Source organism: Rutilus rutilus (genome assembly GCF_951802725.1).
Source record: "Rutilus rutilus genome assembly, chromosome: 13".
NCBI classification, from domain to species: domain Eukaryota; kingdom Metazoa; phylum Chordata; class Actinopteri; order Cypriniformes; family Leuciscidae; genus Rutilus; species Rutilus rutilus.
This window is the reverse complement of record NC_140218.1, coordinates 3,734,359-3,748,544: the sequence shown is the minus strand read 5'-3', so window position 1 is coordinate 3,748,544 and position 14,186 is coordinate 3,734,359. Positions and strand designations below refer to the sequence as shown.

General features: G+C 38.2%; 3 protein-coding genes across 3 annotated transcripts in view; 2 read left to right on the top strand and 1 right to left on the bottom strand.

The window, feature by feature from the left end:
- The window catches only part of LOC311302519 (uncharacterized protein), a 1,110,603-nt gene that overhangs the window by 986,491 nt on the left and 109,926 nt on the right, over positions 1 to 14,186 (top strand). The gene's annotated exons all lie outside the window — the stretch shown is intronic.
- On the top strand, positions 9,184 to 11,117 carry LOC311302560 (uncharacterized protein). Its single transcript, XM_084428545.1, has 2 exons — positions 9,184 to 9,656; positions 10,068 to 11,117. Exons 1-2 carry the CDS (start codon positions 9,227 to 9,229, stop codon positions 11,066 to 11,068), a joined length of 1,431 nt encoding a protein of 476 aa, XP_084284671.1. The 5' UTR covers positions 9,184 to 9,226; the 3' UTR covers positions 11,069 to 11,117.
- Positions 11,272 to 14,154, bottom strand: LOC311302563 (uncharacterized protein). Its single transcript, XM_084428552.1, has 4 exons — positions 13,903 to 14,154; positions 12,931 to 13,129; positions 12,541 to 12,633; positions 11,272 to 12,455 (listed from the first exon to the last, which is right to left on the bottom strand). Exons 2-4 carry the CDS (start codon positions 13,085 to 13,087, stop codon positions 11,530 to 11,532), a joined length of 1,176 nt encoding a protein of 391 aa, XP_084284678.1. The 5' UTR covers positions 13,088 to 13,129; positions 13,903 to 14,154; the 3' UTR covers positions 11,272 to 11,529.

Genomic DNA, 14,186 nt, shown 5'->3' with positions numbered 1-14,186 from the left:
GTGTTGGATATATTTTAGAGATTACTCTGCCATCGTTTTTACAGTCTCGCCATATCCCCAACCACCTAACAGTGATAACCAAGCAAAATTTTCTAATTTTCGTGAATTTTTGACTAGATAGCATATCAAATACTTTAGAGGTTTACTTTTCAGAGGAACTGAAATAAGCCAAATTAAATTGAATATCTTAATTTAATTCCATCAATGTTAAAGTTCTAGCATTTAGCATTAGCCTTGAATGCAGCATGGCTTTAGCATTTAGCGTAGCCTTGAGCGTTTTGAAAGCAACATGGACAATAGCATTTAGCATTAGCCTTGAGCGCAGCATGGCTTTAGCATTTAGCATAGCCTTGAGCGTTTTGAAAACAACATGGACAATAGCATTTAGCATTAGCCTTGATATTTGAGTTTTTTAGCCTGTAAATCATATCATCCTGTTTTCCCAAAATTTTCCTTTCATAAACAATGCATTGATCTGCCTTTTTATTTATAAAATCACGTGTTTTCCGATCGTTTACAAACTTAGATTTGTCTTTCTCTTGTTTGCTCATTGTCATCAAGTGTTGCTAGTGTTTAAACAAAGCCAACACAACAATGGCCAGAAAACATGCTTCTGATTTTAAAACTTTTTAGGCTTTACTTTTTCAGCTCTTCATCGAGTTATTAATTATTTGGGAGATGTTATTCTCACTTTAGGTTTCGTTTCTTGTTGCTTAGGCAAAACAAGGCGATCTTTAAAATCTAATACACAAGGTTTTTCAATCTTCATCTGGCTGCCGCATCACATTTCTAAACAAAGCAGGGCTTTAATTCCGACCAGTAAACAATGCAAACATTTCTTCAACACTTCCATAAAGGGCAGAAAAGGTTTACTTACCATACCAGCGGAAGTAAGAGAAGATGTTTCAAAACCTCATGCTGATTTTAGAATCCCAAATACTTGCTGGAAAGGACGTTTTCTCGTGAAACTGTTTTTATCTGTTTAGAGATCACGTCTCGGAGGTCACCACTTTGTAAGGCCCGTGAAATTGGTCCAATGGAGGTTTTCCAATAACACAGGGAAGGTCTCACGTGCTCTGTCCTTTCCTCATGCGAAGTATTGGTGGTTAAATTTGTAATACATTAATCATATGTATTTACTCGTTAATTCATCTGACTCCATAAATGAAAGGGTTTAATAATATCTGTGCCTCACTAAAAGTGAGTGGGTGTTTTACTATTCCGTCTAACTCTTCAATGAAAATAATATCAAAGTCAGTGAGAATAATCAAATGTAACAATTTATTATGTCAGGTAAATGTATCATGAGATAATCGATACAAAACATCAAATGCTCTGGAATAGAGAGAAGATGCAAACCCAACATTAAGAAATACGTTAGGCTGAGAGATCTATATCTCCCAGCCTAACGGACCGATCTGAAGTACAGAAAAAGGCCCCGATCTGCCTGCTGTACTCCATTAAATAGCCAGACCTCTTTCACATGTAAATATGTGCTAACAATTGTAAATTTGCATTCTGAGGTACACTGTACCTCTTGGGGGGGGTGTGACCATTTGCTTGAGAGATCAACCCCTCCTTGTATGCTAGTTATCCATAAACCTTCAAAAACCTTATTACCTTGTGTTTTACTTATTCTGAGATGAGAGAATTGTACCAGTCGCACTGTGACATTTTAAACGATACCAAACATGGATATACTCTGTCATAATCATTCACATTAAACTGTACATTTTCTTGGGTGAAATCAGGTAGTCACCTGAGCATGAGAGAGAGGGGGTGAGGGGGGGAGAGGGAAGGAGATGCAGATTAGATGACTCGGGGGTGAGACTTTCGTCTCGATGGTGCATGAGAGCCAGTTCAAATGCTAATCTCCAGAGAGGTCCTTTTGTCCTCTCAGGGCCTGGTCACCCCCAAAACAGACCGTCTGGAATTTCCTAATTTATCAATTCTTACAACCCGAACATCAACGGTCGACTTGTGTGTGTGAAAAGGCCCTATGAGCTTGAGTTAACGCAGTCACATGATCCTTTTCTGACAGATATGTCCAGCTAAATTATGAAGGTTGTTTAATTTAATCATTTAATTTAGTGTGTGAATGTTTCTTCATTCAGAGTCAGTGGAGGAGATCAAACTCATCAGATTCTCCTGCAGCTTCATCATGGCGGATTCACAAGGATCCAGAGATGGAGATTGTTCTCCAGGATGCAGGTACTTTCAACAAACATTACATTACCATTACCCCCACACCCCCACCCCTCCACACACACAAACACAAACAGATCAAAGACAGTTACAGAAAAAATATGATTTTTTGCCTATTTTTTTTGTTTTTTAAAACTAAAATGAAATATTCAGTAAAATGATAATTGTTTCCTCAAAGTACTTTTTGATGCAGGATAAATGTATTCACAGTAATCTAAAGGATTAAACTGAATCTGTTCTCTGTTCCAGTTCAGTCCAGCAGAAGAGCTCAAACCCAGAGTCCAGCTGTGTGTCTATGAAGAGTAACTGGTCTATGGATAAGCCACTAAAGTTTAAGAGTGGAGACAAACGGCCTGATCTCAGGTATATCATTTCTATAAAAGATGTGCTTATAGTGCGACACTTTTGAATTAGAATCATAATTTTTCTCAGTCAGTCAGTCTAATACTAGCAATGACATCAAGTAAATGTAAGCTGAGATCTTTTCCACCTTTATATAATGGAGTAGGTGTAAAACTGAGTGGATTTTTTTAACTGCTGGTTCAGGGCCCGTATTTATCAAGCTTCTCAAAGAGTCATTTTAGTCTTAAAGGGTTAGTTCACCTAAAAATAAAAAACATGTCGTTCCAAACCCGTAAGACTTTTGTTCATCTTCGAAACACAAATGAAGATATTTTTGATGAAACCTGAGAGCTTTCTGTCCCTCCACTGACTGCAACGTCATTGCAACTTTCAAGGCCCAGAAAGGTAGTAAAAACATTGTTAAAATAGTCCATGTGACTCCAGTGGTTGGTTTGATTCGTGGTTCATCATTGGTTGTTCGTTTAACGTTCGTTCTCAAGATAGAAAAGTCAACAGCTTAAACGATGGCTCTTAGAAAGGCTCTTTTATTTTATCAAACTGCCAAAAAACTTTAAAAAGCAAAACAAGAGAAAATTATTTTAATGTAAGCAATAAAAAAACTGCACACATCAGCTGTGGAATAAAAGAAAAGAAATGCACGATTAACTAGATTAAGGCATACTCCTGTCTTAATGTAAACCCTGTCCATCACCCACAAAGCTTTCACAAAGTTATTCTTGCCACTGTAACGTATGGCTTCCTAAAGACAAGTTTATGGGTAAATAAATGAATAATAATAACAAAATAAATCAGGTCTCAACATTAAGCCTTTTCATTTGATTGTCCTTAGTTTGGTCATTCACTTGTCCGAGTAAAAACATTTGTTTGTCCAGGAAAAAAAAGAAGTTTTTTTTGTGTGTGTGTTTTAAATATAATTTATTCTGAATCAATATTCTCATCACTGTTCAGTCAGCTTTGACATATATAAATCGGCATATTTATGATATTTTAACCTTTATAAAGGGCATTTTTCCCTCATCCCTAATCGATTCCCTAATCGCTTATTTCCCTAATCGCTTCCCTAATGCGTCATCTTTCATTTAAAATTCTTAAATTTCATCAATAAATTAAAATAGAATAATAAGATGCTACAGGGATGTTACCAATCAAATGAAACTGCATTAAATAAGGTAATGAGATTATTTTAAATATTTTTTGAATATACAATTAAGAAATTTTGGAAAGAATGAAACTTTAAAACACGAAACTAAACCGCCAGTAGGAGGCGGCAGGAGACCGAGTCATTGAGTCATTTACTCAAACGATTCATTCAAACGGCTGATTCATTCAGGAATGAAACACAGTTGAGTTTTCCTTTGAGATGCGCTGTGGTTCTTCTAGGATCTTTTTTTAAACTATTTTCGCTTCTGAAATAGAACAAAAAATGTCAATATTGTGTCTAAAATTCAAGTGACTTAATATTAATGACTTGTTTATTGAACTGCAATATGAAATCAGTGTCACATTTTCAATCGTGATGGTATTCAGTGCTCTTGGTCGTATGAGGTTGATGTTACTGGACAAGCGTAAATGTCGAGCCTGTAATACATATCAAAACATATTTTAAATATGATGTACTAATTTCATTATAGCACTCATCAGCCTGCAGCTTCCAAGACAATGTTTACTGTAAACAACACAGAGACAGAACAAAATTCAATTAAATTCATTAAATCATCCACGATCAAAAATCGTGATATCGCATAAGCTTAAGTATAAAACGACTGTTATCATGTCTGAAAACAAACACAAGTAACGGAGTTTACAAAACTGTATCGCACGCATTTATTCATCGCACAGACCAATCTTTTCGTAACTGTACAGCCCTGCAATGAGTATCACAATGTATTCTTTTGAAAATTATTTATTGAATGATTATTAGTGTTGAATGTAAACTCCTCTTAGGAATTTCACCATTCAATGGGAATTTATCTGCTTATATTCTTAAATAAGGAAATCTAATCAGTGATTGGTCCATGCCTATGTCATCATCCAAAATGCCGTTTGTGGCACAGCAAAGTGTTGTGAATCATCTCTAAGACTGACACTTAAGATTTAGTCCTACACTTCACTTAAATTACGACTGAGATGCTTGGTAACTGACTTCTAAGCACAGCTTTGAGCCAAGAGTTGTTTTACTCTTAAGTCCATTCTTAGCAGTGTTCTTGTGAGTAATTCTCAGAGGCTTGATAAATACGGGTTCAGATTTGTTGAAAGCTTCACGGTGTCTGGTCAGAACAGTGATGTTTCACAGCAAGAGTAGCGTTACTAGAGTACTGTAAGGTGGTTTATCTTTAAAGCTCAGCTAAACATTGGTCTCTTTAGTCGGTTGAGCCTTCGTCCTCCATTGTGCCTTTGAGAAGAGTCATGTGATCATGGTTGATGTTCATCTGAGTTGAATCATTCTATAATTCTATAATTGATTTCAATTTGTTTGCTTTGAATTCCTAATTCCTAATATTACCGATTTTCTCAGTCGCTTTGGTACAATTGTTGAATCATGCTTAACATTTTTAAACCAGTGAGTTAATTTCTCAAAATAATTGTAATCAAAGTTTGAAACACAGTGCAAAACAGTTACAGACATTAAAGCAAAAGTACACAACATTTATGTGGTCTTTTATAAGTCTGTATTCTTTATATTTTACTTAGTTTTAAACCCAGTTCAGTCCAGCAGAAGAGATCAAAACCAGAGTCCAGCTGTGTGTCTATGAAGAGTAACCGCTCTATGGAGCCGCCACAAAACTTTAAGAGTGGAGACAAACGGCCTGATCTCAGGTATATCATTTCTATAAAAGATGTGCTTATTGTATTTTATTTGTATGAAATTGTTATTAATATACAGCAGTTTAATGAGTTACAATCTTGCTGGTTTCGGTCTATTAATGATCATCATTGTGCTCTTGTGTAAAGCTCTATGTGTTGTATTGTTAATACATTCACACACTGTAAAAGCTGTTGGTCTGTTACTCAGTTAATGACACAATTACATCAATATCAGTGTGTCTGATTCTTTACCCTCTTCATTCTGATTTAAGGTCAACTCTTCCATCCAGACCAGTTAAAAACAAAACTGTGTCCAAGCCTGTGATTCAACCACAAGACTTTAATGAAAGCATGTTTCCTGGTTTCAGGTAAAATTCAGGACTTTGTTGTTGTTTCATTTTAGGTGTTGCAATTCACATCACACATCACTCACACACATGATTAATGATTTACACATTTCAGAAACCTAATGATGTTCTGTGTCCCATAAATAGTGTTGTAATTCATGGCTATTTACTTCTCTGACTTGTGTAATAATGTGGTATTTTAATCTGACAGCCATGACTCTAATCCTGCTGAAGTCCTCAACACATTGAGATCAAATCTGAGACAGAAGTTTGAGTGTTTGTATGAGGGAATATCAAAGCAGGGAAACCCAACACTCCTGAATGAGATCTACACAGAGCTCTACATCACAGAGAGTGGAAGTGGAGAGATCAATAATGAGCATGAGGTGAGACAGATCGAGACACAGTCCAGGAGAGCAGAAACAGAGGACACACCGATCAAATGCAGTGACATCTTTAGACCTTTACCTGGACAAGACAAACCCATCAGAACTGTGTTGACAAAGGGAGTCGCTGGCATTGGGAAAACAGTCTCTGTGCAGAAGCTCATCCTGGACTGGGCTGAAGGGAAAGAGAATCAGGACGTCCAGCTCATATTTCCACTTGCTTTCAGAGAGCTCAACTTGATGAAGGACAAAACACTCAGTCTTTCAGATCTTCTTCATCTCTTTTTCCCTCAAACTAAAGAAATGGAGATATCCAGTGATGAGTATAAAGTGTTGTTCATCTTTGATGGTCTGGATGAGTGTCGTCTGTCTCTGAACTTTAAGAGCGATGTGAGGTTGTGTGATATATCTGAATCAGCCTCAGTGGACGAGCTGCTGAAGAACCTCATTGAGGGGAATCTGCTTCCCTCGTCTCTCATCTGGATCACCTCCAGACCAGCAGCAGCGGATCTCGTCCCCTCTGAGTGTGTCCATCGAGTGACAGAGGTACGAGGCTTCAGTGACACACAGAAGCAGGAATACTTCAGGAAGAGAATCAGTGATCGGCGTCTGGCCCACAGGATCATCTCACACCTAAAGTCCTCAAGGAGCCTCTTTATTATGTGCCACATCCCAGTGTTCTGCTGGATCTCAGCCACTGTTCTAGAGGAGATGTTGAGGAAATCACAGAGAGGAGAGATTCCCAAGACTCTCACTCAGATGTACACACACTTCCTGCTCATTCAGACCAACATCAAACATGAGAAGGACTATGAGAAGAAAGTGAAAGATGAAGACATGATTGTCAAACTGGGGAAACTGGCTTATCTGCAGCTTGTGAAAGGCAACCTGATCTTCTATGAGGAAGACCTGAGCGAGTGTGGCATTGATGAGGCAGAAGCATCAGTTTACTCAGGATTGTGCACTCAGATCTTCAGAGAGGAGTTGGGCTTGTGTCAGGGGAAAGTCTTCAGCTTTGTTCATCTGAGCATTCAGGAACATCTAGCAGCTCTATATGTGCATCTCTCCTTTATCAACAATAACATCAATGTGTTTGACCAGATTACCAAACCAACTAATGGAGGCAGAGTTTCCCTATCGGATCTCCATCAGAGAGCTGTGGATGAGGCTTTACACAGTAAAAATGGGCATCTGGACCTTTTCCTTCGTTTCCTTCTGGGTCTGTCAGTGAAGTCTAACCAGAGTCTCTTACAAGAGCTGAAGACACAGACAGCAAACAGCTCTCACAACAATGAGAAAACAGCTGACTATATTAAAGACAAGATCAGTGAGAATCCCTCTCCAGATAAATACATCAATCTGTTTCACTGTCTGAATGAACTGGGTGATCTTTCTCTAGTGAACGAAGCTAAACCTCATACGTCTGGAGGATTATGTGCTGTGAAACTCTCCTCGTCTCAGTGGTCAGCTTTAGTGTTTGTGTTGTTGTCCTCAGAGGAGACACTGCAGAGGTTTAACCTGAGCAGCTTAATTGGAGCCAGAACTGATCGGTAAGTAACACTGAGTGCAATCATTACAGTCTAAAACATTATGAACAAAGAGAAACTCAGAGATCAGAGGTGTTTAAATCACGGGGCACAGACTGATTTCTGGGATATTGTAGATCATTTGCGTGTGTTCCTCAAACCGTGGCTGTGTCCTAGTAAGACTGCATATCTCGACTGCCACGTCATCAAGCGCCTCTGAAGGCCGTCTCAGTTTGAAGGATGTTTTGAAGACAGACTTCATTTTGTGTCTTTAATTCAGCTCATTTTGAAGGATGCATCAAGTATATCCTTCGTGTTCTTCAATCTCCCACAATCCTTTGCACACATTCTAATTAATGTAAAAGAACTGATGGAAAACGAGTCGGCACTGAGTTTATCTGAGTTCATTATGAAATGTAAGACACAGATAATGTATTCGGAGATGAAGGCATACATGTTATCTTTAGTTTCTGTGTAAATGAATCACTGAACACTAAACTGACAATAATGTAAGACACTGGGAGACACAGACGGCTGTCAGTCACTGTATTGCATTCATAAAAAAGCCAGTTAATATAAAGATATTTAATAGGAAGTATTTTTCCTAAATGAAGTTTTAATATTATTATTATACAAGAGAAGTATTAAGAAAATAAATTAGATTAATGTCTCATCATCATTTTTCTTTATCACCAGTTGCTGGCAAAATGAAGGACAATGATTCACATTTTGTGCGCATCATTTCCTGTGACAATAAAACTAAGTAAATTATTAAATGAACAAGTATGTAAATAAGCAAGTAACAAGCAAACAAACTCGTGTGCTTAATTTCTAGGAATAATTTGCTGATGCAGGTACAAAAAGACTTTTCTTGCCCCCCCGCCCGACTCGGGAGTTAAATGTCTCCATGGTGATAACCATAGCAACCGACAGGACAAACAAACCTGATGTGTCATAATAGTGTTGTAGTGTAAATGCAGACTAATAGCCCTGCCACAGCAACACTAACGAGAAGAAGAAGAGACTAATCAGTGACGGCTGAATACGAGGCTTCTACAGTTATAGATATAAAACCACTTTTTCACATGTCCTTTATAAAGCAGTGTTTCATTAAAACAATTATTTGAGGGTATTTAGGAAGGTATAATGTATTATTTACTTATGATATTTATTATTAAGTTGGCTTGAGAAAGCCAACTTACTGATATTGTACTTAAACTTATTATTCTTCTGAGACTAAAAATTTCTATATGTAACTCCTCCTAGAGCTTTAACTCTACATACTCCAAACTCGGCTCAGACACTCAAACTTTTCTGACTAAGTGTGCTATCTATTTTCAGACTGATCGGACTTACGGTTTTCCTAAAAATGACGATCAAAACTCGAAAAAACTCATTCAAAAACTCCCATTGACTTACATTGGGGAGTTCTAAAAAATTCAAACCGACAAAAATTTAAATCTAAACACCTTGAAGACTAAACCAAACTGCCGTTCTATATACTATATGAGCCATAGGCCTTTTTCACACTTCCGGGTTTAGTGTTTCCGGTGCTCACCGACGCAGGGTAAACTTACTTCCGGTGACTATAACAATGGCCGAGTCCAAAAATAAGTGTTGCTGTAGCGTCCCTCAGTGTAGCAATTCTAGGCAAAAACAACCTTATTTAAGTTTTCACGGGTATCCTTTGAACGAAGACCTAAAAAAGAAATGGGTCATCGCTATTAAACGTGATGAAGGGTCTACGTTCGTCATTCGGAGAGGCAGCACGTATGTCTGCAGTCAGCATTTTACCGCTGACGACTACATTCCAGGAAGTTCGCGGCTGAAGGTTGGTGCCATTCCCAGTCGTTTCCCTTGGAACAATTTCTATGTACTCCCTCAAAGACTATCAGCTTTTGAGAGATCTGCCGTTCGACTTGGCGCGGATGTACGTGTTCGGGAGCAGCCGGTGGTCACAGAAGATGCACCCAATGAATCCAGTCATATTGAGGAACATGACTACGAGGCACGCCCACCTGCCGGTAAGCACTTATGTTGACTTTTGCTTGTGTATTTCGGTGATATATATACACACACACAGTCTACACAGTCTACACACACATATACATATATATATATATATATATATATATATATATATACATATATGTATATGTGTGTGTGTGTGTGTATATATATATTATATATGTATATGTATGCATATGTGTGTGTGTGTGTGTGTGTGTATATATATATATATGTATATGTATATGTATGCATATGTGTGTGTGTGTGTGTATATATATATATATATATATATATGTATATGTATGCATATGTGTGTGTGTATATATATATATATATATATATATGTATATATATATACACACACACACACACACACACAAATATACGTAATTAGTTGCTAACTATACTATTTTACATTTTTATAGGTGCATTAGATGAGGCTCTGCAGTACATTGGAGAGCTGGAGGCTAAACTGCAGAAAATGTCACTGGAGAAACAAACAACAATGAGCAGATTTTGTGTTTCTGATCACACAATTAAATACTACACGAAGTTTCCCTCACAGGAAGTTTTCCAGGTGTTCTGGGAATCTGTTTGTCCGTCTGCCAGCAATCTTGTGTACTGGACTAAGGCACAGAGGATGGGACAGGAAGCATCCCCAAGCCCTAGCCCTGCACGGAAGATCCAGCTCATAGATGAACTGTTCATGTATTCCTGTCGGGTAGCTGCTGGACTGAGGGAACAAGTAATCGCTGACATTTTCGGGGTAAGCGTGGCCACAGTGAGTAGGGCCATTATCACCTGGGCTAACTACCTGTTCTTTGTGTTGGGTTCAGTACCCATTTGGATGTCCAGGCAACAAATATGCTTCTCCATGCCAGAGAAGTACAGTTTGTTCTGTCCAAACCTGCGAGTCATCCTGGATTGCACAGAAATCCGCTGTGAGAGCCCCACATCTCTGACACTCCACTCAGAGATCTTCTCCAGCTACAAGAGCACTACAACATTTAAAGGTCTGGTTGGAGTAGCTCCGTGTGGTGCAATGACTTTCATCTCCCAGCTTTACACAGGTTCAATCTCCGACAAAGAGATCACAAAGAAGTCCGGCATTTTGGACCTGCTTGAACCTGGAGATGACGTCATGGCAGACAAGGGGTTCACAATCGAGGATATGCTCTCCAGTGTTGGTGCTAGACTGATCATTCCACCTTTCAAACGTGCTAAGCAGTTCAGCAAACAGGACTGTGATAAAACACAGGCCATTGCACGCCTCAGAATTCTGGTGGAAAGGGTCATTCGAAGGGTCAAGGAAAACCACATTTTTGATTCTGTTGTGCCACTCACTTTGTCAGGAAGCATCAACCAGATCTGGCATAATTGCTGTTTTATGATTAATTACCAGGGACCAATGTTTCTTGAGCAGTGAATGTATAGTATAATAGTATGTATAATAAATATTAGATATTTACACTGACAGTGTGATTGTTACAATAGTAGTGATAGACTTTCAATATTTAACATCATTAAATATCTTTTTACTTTTTTTTCTTTGTACTGTAGCATTTGATCAAATGTATATTGTCATTATTTATACTGTTTCCTGAAAATAATTTGACAGACACAATGAAATAGTTGACAACAAAATACTTTTTTTAATAAGAATTCATTAAAAAAAATGTCAACTCAGTTCTGCTGTTCATTGTTATTTCACACAATATAAATACATATACAATTAATAAATGTGTATGCATACATATAATCAGATATATTACACAAGATCAAATTCAAAATATAAGCATGTATTCACCATTATGTACATAAATATATATACAATTGTAAGAATAAATCCACAGGTCATGTACTATAATATGAACAGAAACTGTCCATTTATACCACTGAAAGATACACATCCATGTAAACACTATAATAGTACAAGTCTAGCTTGTCTTTCATTGATGCTATGAAGGCATCATCTCGCCAGATCCTCTGTATTGTGAAATCTGATTTTGTGTCAGTCACAAAGTCACACCACTGTAGACCAGTCACTGCAAGCTGGCCTTGAACCTGCCAGTAGTACTTGTGGGTCTCTTTGAGTTTGGCTTGTCCTCTTTGCAGTTTAATAAATGGAACCTGGGCAATGTTATCAGCAGATGTGCTTTTTACCTCCACTAGGCCAAATTGGAAGGTTTCAGATGGATCATGCACTCGTCCATCAGGACTGGCTCCTAGATGTGGTGCTTCTGGATTGATAATAAACCCACATGGTAGGACACTAACACTGGCTGTCTCAGAATATTTTCTCAAAATATCTGGCTCAAGTTCAAGGCCGCGTTTCATAGCACTTGTCTGCCTCGTGCCTTTGATGATTCTTACCGCTAATGACTGACCAGATGAATCCCCAACTACATGACAAACCTCCCTGAACCTGCTTGCAGTAACCCTTGATTGCCGCATTTTTCCCCAAGCAGTGCATTTTGACTGTAGTCTTGTGGCCTCTTCAATCTGACAAGCGGAACAATGGGTAACCTGTATAGACTCCAGATGAAGTGATTGATGGTGTGTGGGCACATATTTAAAATTACAGCCAAACTGATAGCCAAGCACAGGTAGTGGGGGGAAATTAACAACAGGAACATCTGCAGCTATAGGGGGACATTGGTATGAAAGTGGACTACCACGAGGTACAGGACCAAACTGTGAGGGGACCAACTCTATCTTTGACATGCCCTCTAGTATGTGTGCCAGCAAAGGCCGGGGATGGATCTGACTCAGTTTTGTACCAGAAGCCAAGACATCAGGATCTGGAAGGGGACCTAAAGAAATTAATACAAACTATTAGTCTTGAACACATTAAGTTGTAGCTGAGTACACGTGTACACATACAGTGTTGTGTATTACCTGTGTAAGCCCTGTATAGGGTAGACTTGATTCCAGTCTTCCCAGCTGACTTTGGCTTCAGGACAACAAGTTCACTCACTGCCTCTGGATGGACTCCCTTAGTATAAAACAAACAAATGCAGTGTTAAAGTATTCTGGAAACGCTTTATAATAAGGTTATATACATTGACATTAGATTATGCATTTAGTCAATATAAAATAATAATGAGTAATAACAGTAAACAGATTGTATTAATCTTGGGTGATGTTAATTTATACCTTTGTTACTTAATCTGCACTCTTGTGCATTATTAGTCCATAATGCTTTGATGTTAACATGTACTTAGGCTACTTGTTTGTTTGAGTTGATACTATAGTGTTCTTACAAATTGCAGAAAAGAAAAAAAATACATGCCTGTGTTCTTGGACGATGCCATCTCTGTGGCTCACTCGTGCAGGCCAGTGGTGGTGGGACAGACTGTAAATTCAGCTGCACATAGTGGGCCGTCTGATACACAAGTGCTGTCAGATGGTTGGACAACCCTTTACCAGCTGCACAGCTGCACATATAGGCAGAAATACAAACAATCTCTTCTGTATCCAATGACACCTGTTTGAGAAGACAAATAGTTTAGCTAATGAATTGTGATTTTATGCTGTGAGCTACATTAAAGGGATAGTTCACTTCAAAATGTAAATTAATACCGAAAAAGTTTATGTTGTCCTCATAGTATCTGTTACCATATTTGTCAACACCCACTAAGGCTCCTGTCTTGATATCATCACATTTCAATTATGTCTTGAATCCCATTGACTTCCATAGTAGGAAAGAAAAAAATACTATGGAAGTCAATGGGACCAGTAAACGGTTTGGTTACTGAAATTCTTCAAAATATCTTCCTTTGTGTTCAGCAGAAGAAAGAAATTCATACAGGTTTGAGACAACTTTAGGGTGAGTATATGATAACAGAATTTTCATTTTGAAGTGAACTATCCCTTTAAGTGCTGTTAATTGAAAGCTGCAAACAGCAGCAAAAGCAAGAAATACAGCTGTAGTCTGCAACCGCAGAAGCAATGAAAGAGACATAACTAAAAACCAACAAGGAAAACCTTAAGACAGGTGAAACTAAAATAAAGGGAAATAAAAATCTGCAACCGCAGTAACTTGATATCAGAACGATCTGACTAACTCATATAAGCCAACAGGCATATTAAATATAACCTCAAGTGTGTGGGGCTCCTCATTTTTCCTCATAGACCGAAAACATCTAGCTCTCACTACCACCTTGCGATCAACAACATTAGAAACTGAACACATAAAAATGGTTAGCAATTAGCATTCATAATGTTGCAAGTGCTAGCGCCAGATAGTTGTCAACTTACCTTGATAATTGTGAATAAAATCCTCAACGAAGAATTTATAGCCCTTGCTCAGTCTTGCTTCTTTAACTGTTGAATGCCGCCCAACAATTCTGTCAACATCCTCAAATCTGAGTCGTGGCAGTGTCGAGAGAGAAGTTGTGAAATACCGCTCCATGTTCACTCTGTATGAAAACACCGTAGTTTCACCTCTGGCGGAAATCCGTTTACCCGGCGTGACGTAGTTTCCGGTTGCGTGTGAAAAAGGCCTATTGAGACTCATTTAAACAAATAAACTCATCCATCTA

Coding starts and splice junctions, on each gene's coding strand:
- LOC311302560 (XM_084428545.1), top strand. CDS start 9,227: ATGGCCGAGTCCAAAAATAAGTGTTGCTGTAGCGTCCCTCAGTGTAGC. Junction 9,657..10,067: donor CGAGGCACGCCCACCTGCCG/GTAAGCACTTAT, acceptor ACATTTTTATAG/GTGCATTAGATGAGGCTCTG.
- LOC311302563 (XM_084428552.1), bottom strand. CDS start 13,087: ATGTGCAGCTGTGCAGCTGGTAAAGGGTTGTCCAACCATCTGACAGCA. Junction 12,634..12,930: donor TCGTCCAAGAACACAGGCAT/GTATTTTTTTTC, acceptor ATACTAAGGGAG/TCCATCCAGAGGCAGTGAGT. Junction 12,456..12,540: donor CCTATACAGGGCTTACACAG/GTAATACACAAC, acceptor TAATTTCTTTAG/GTCCCCTTCCAGATCCTGAT.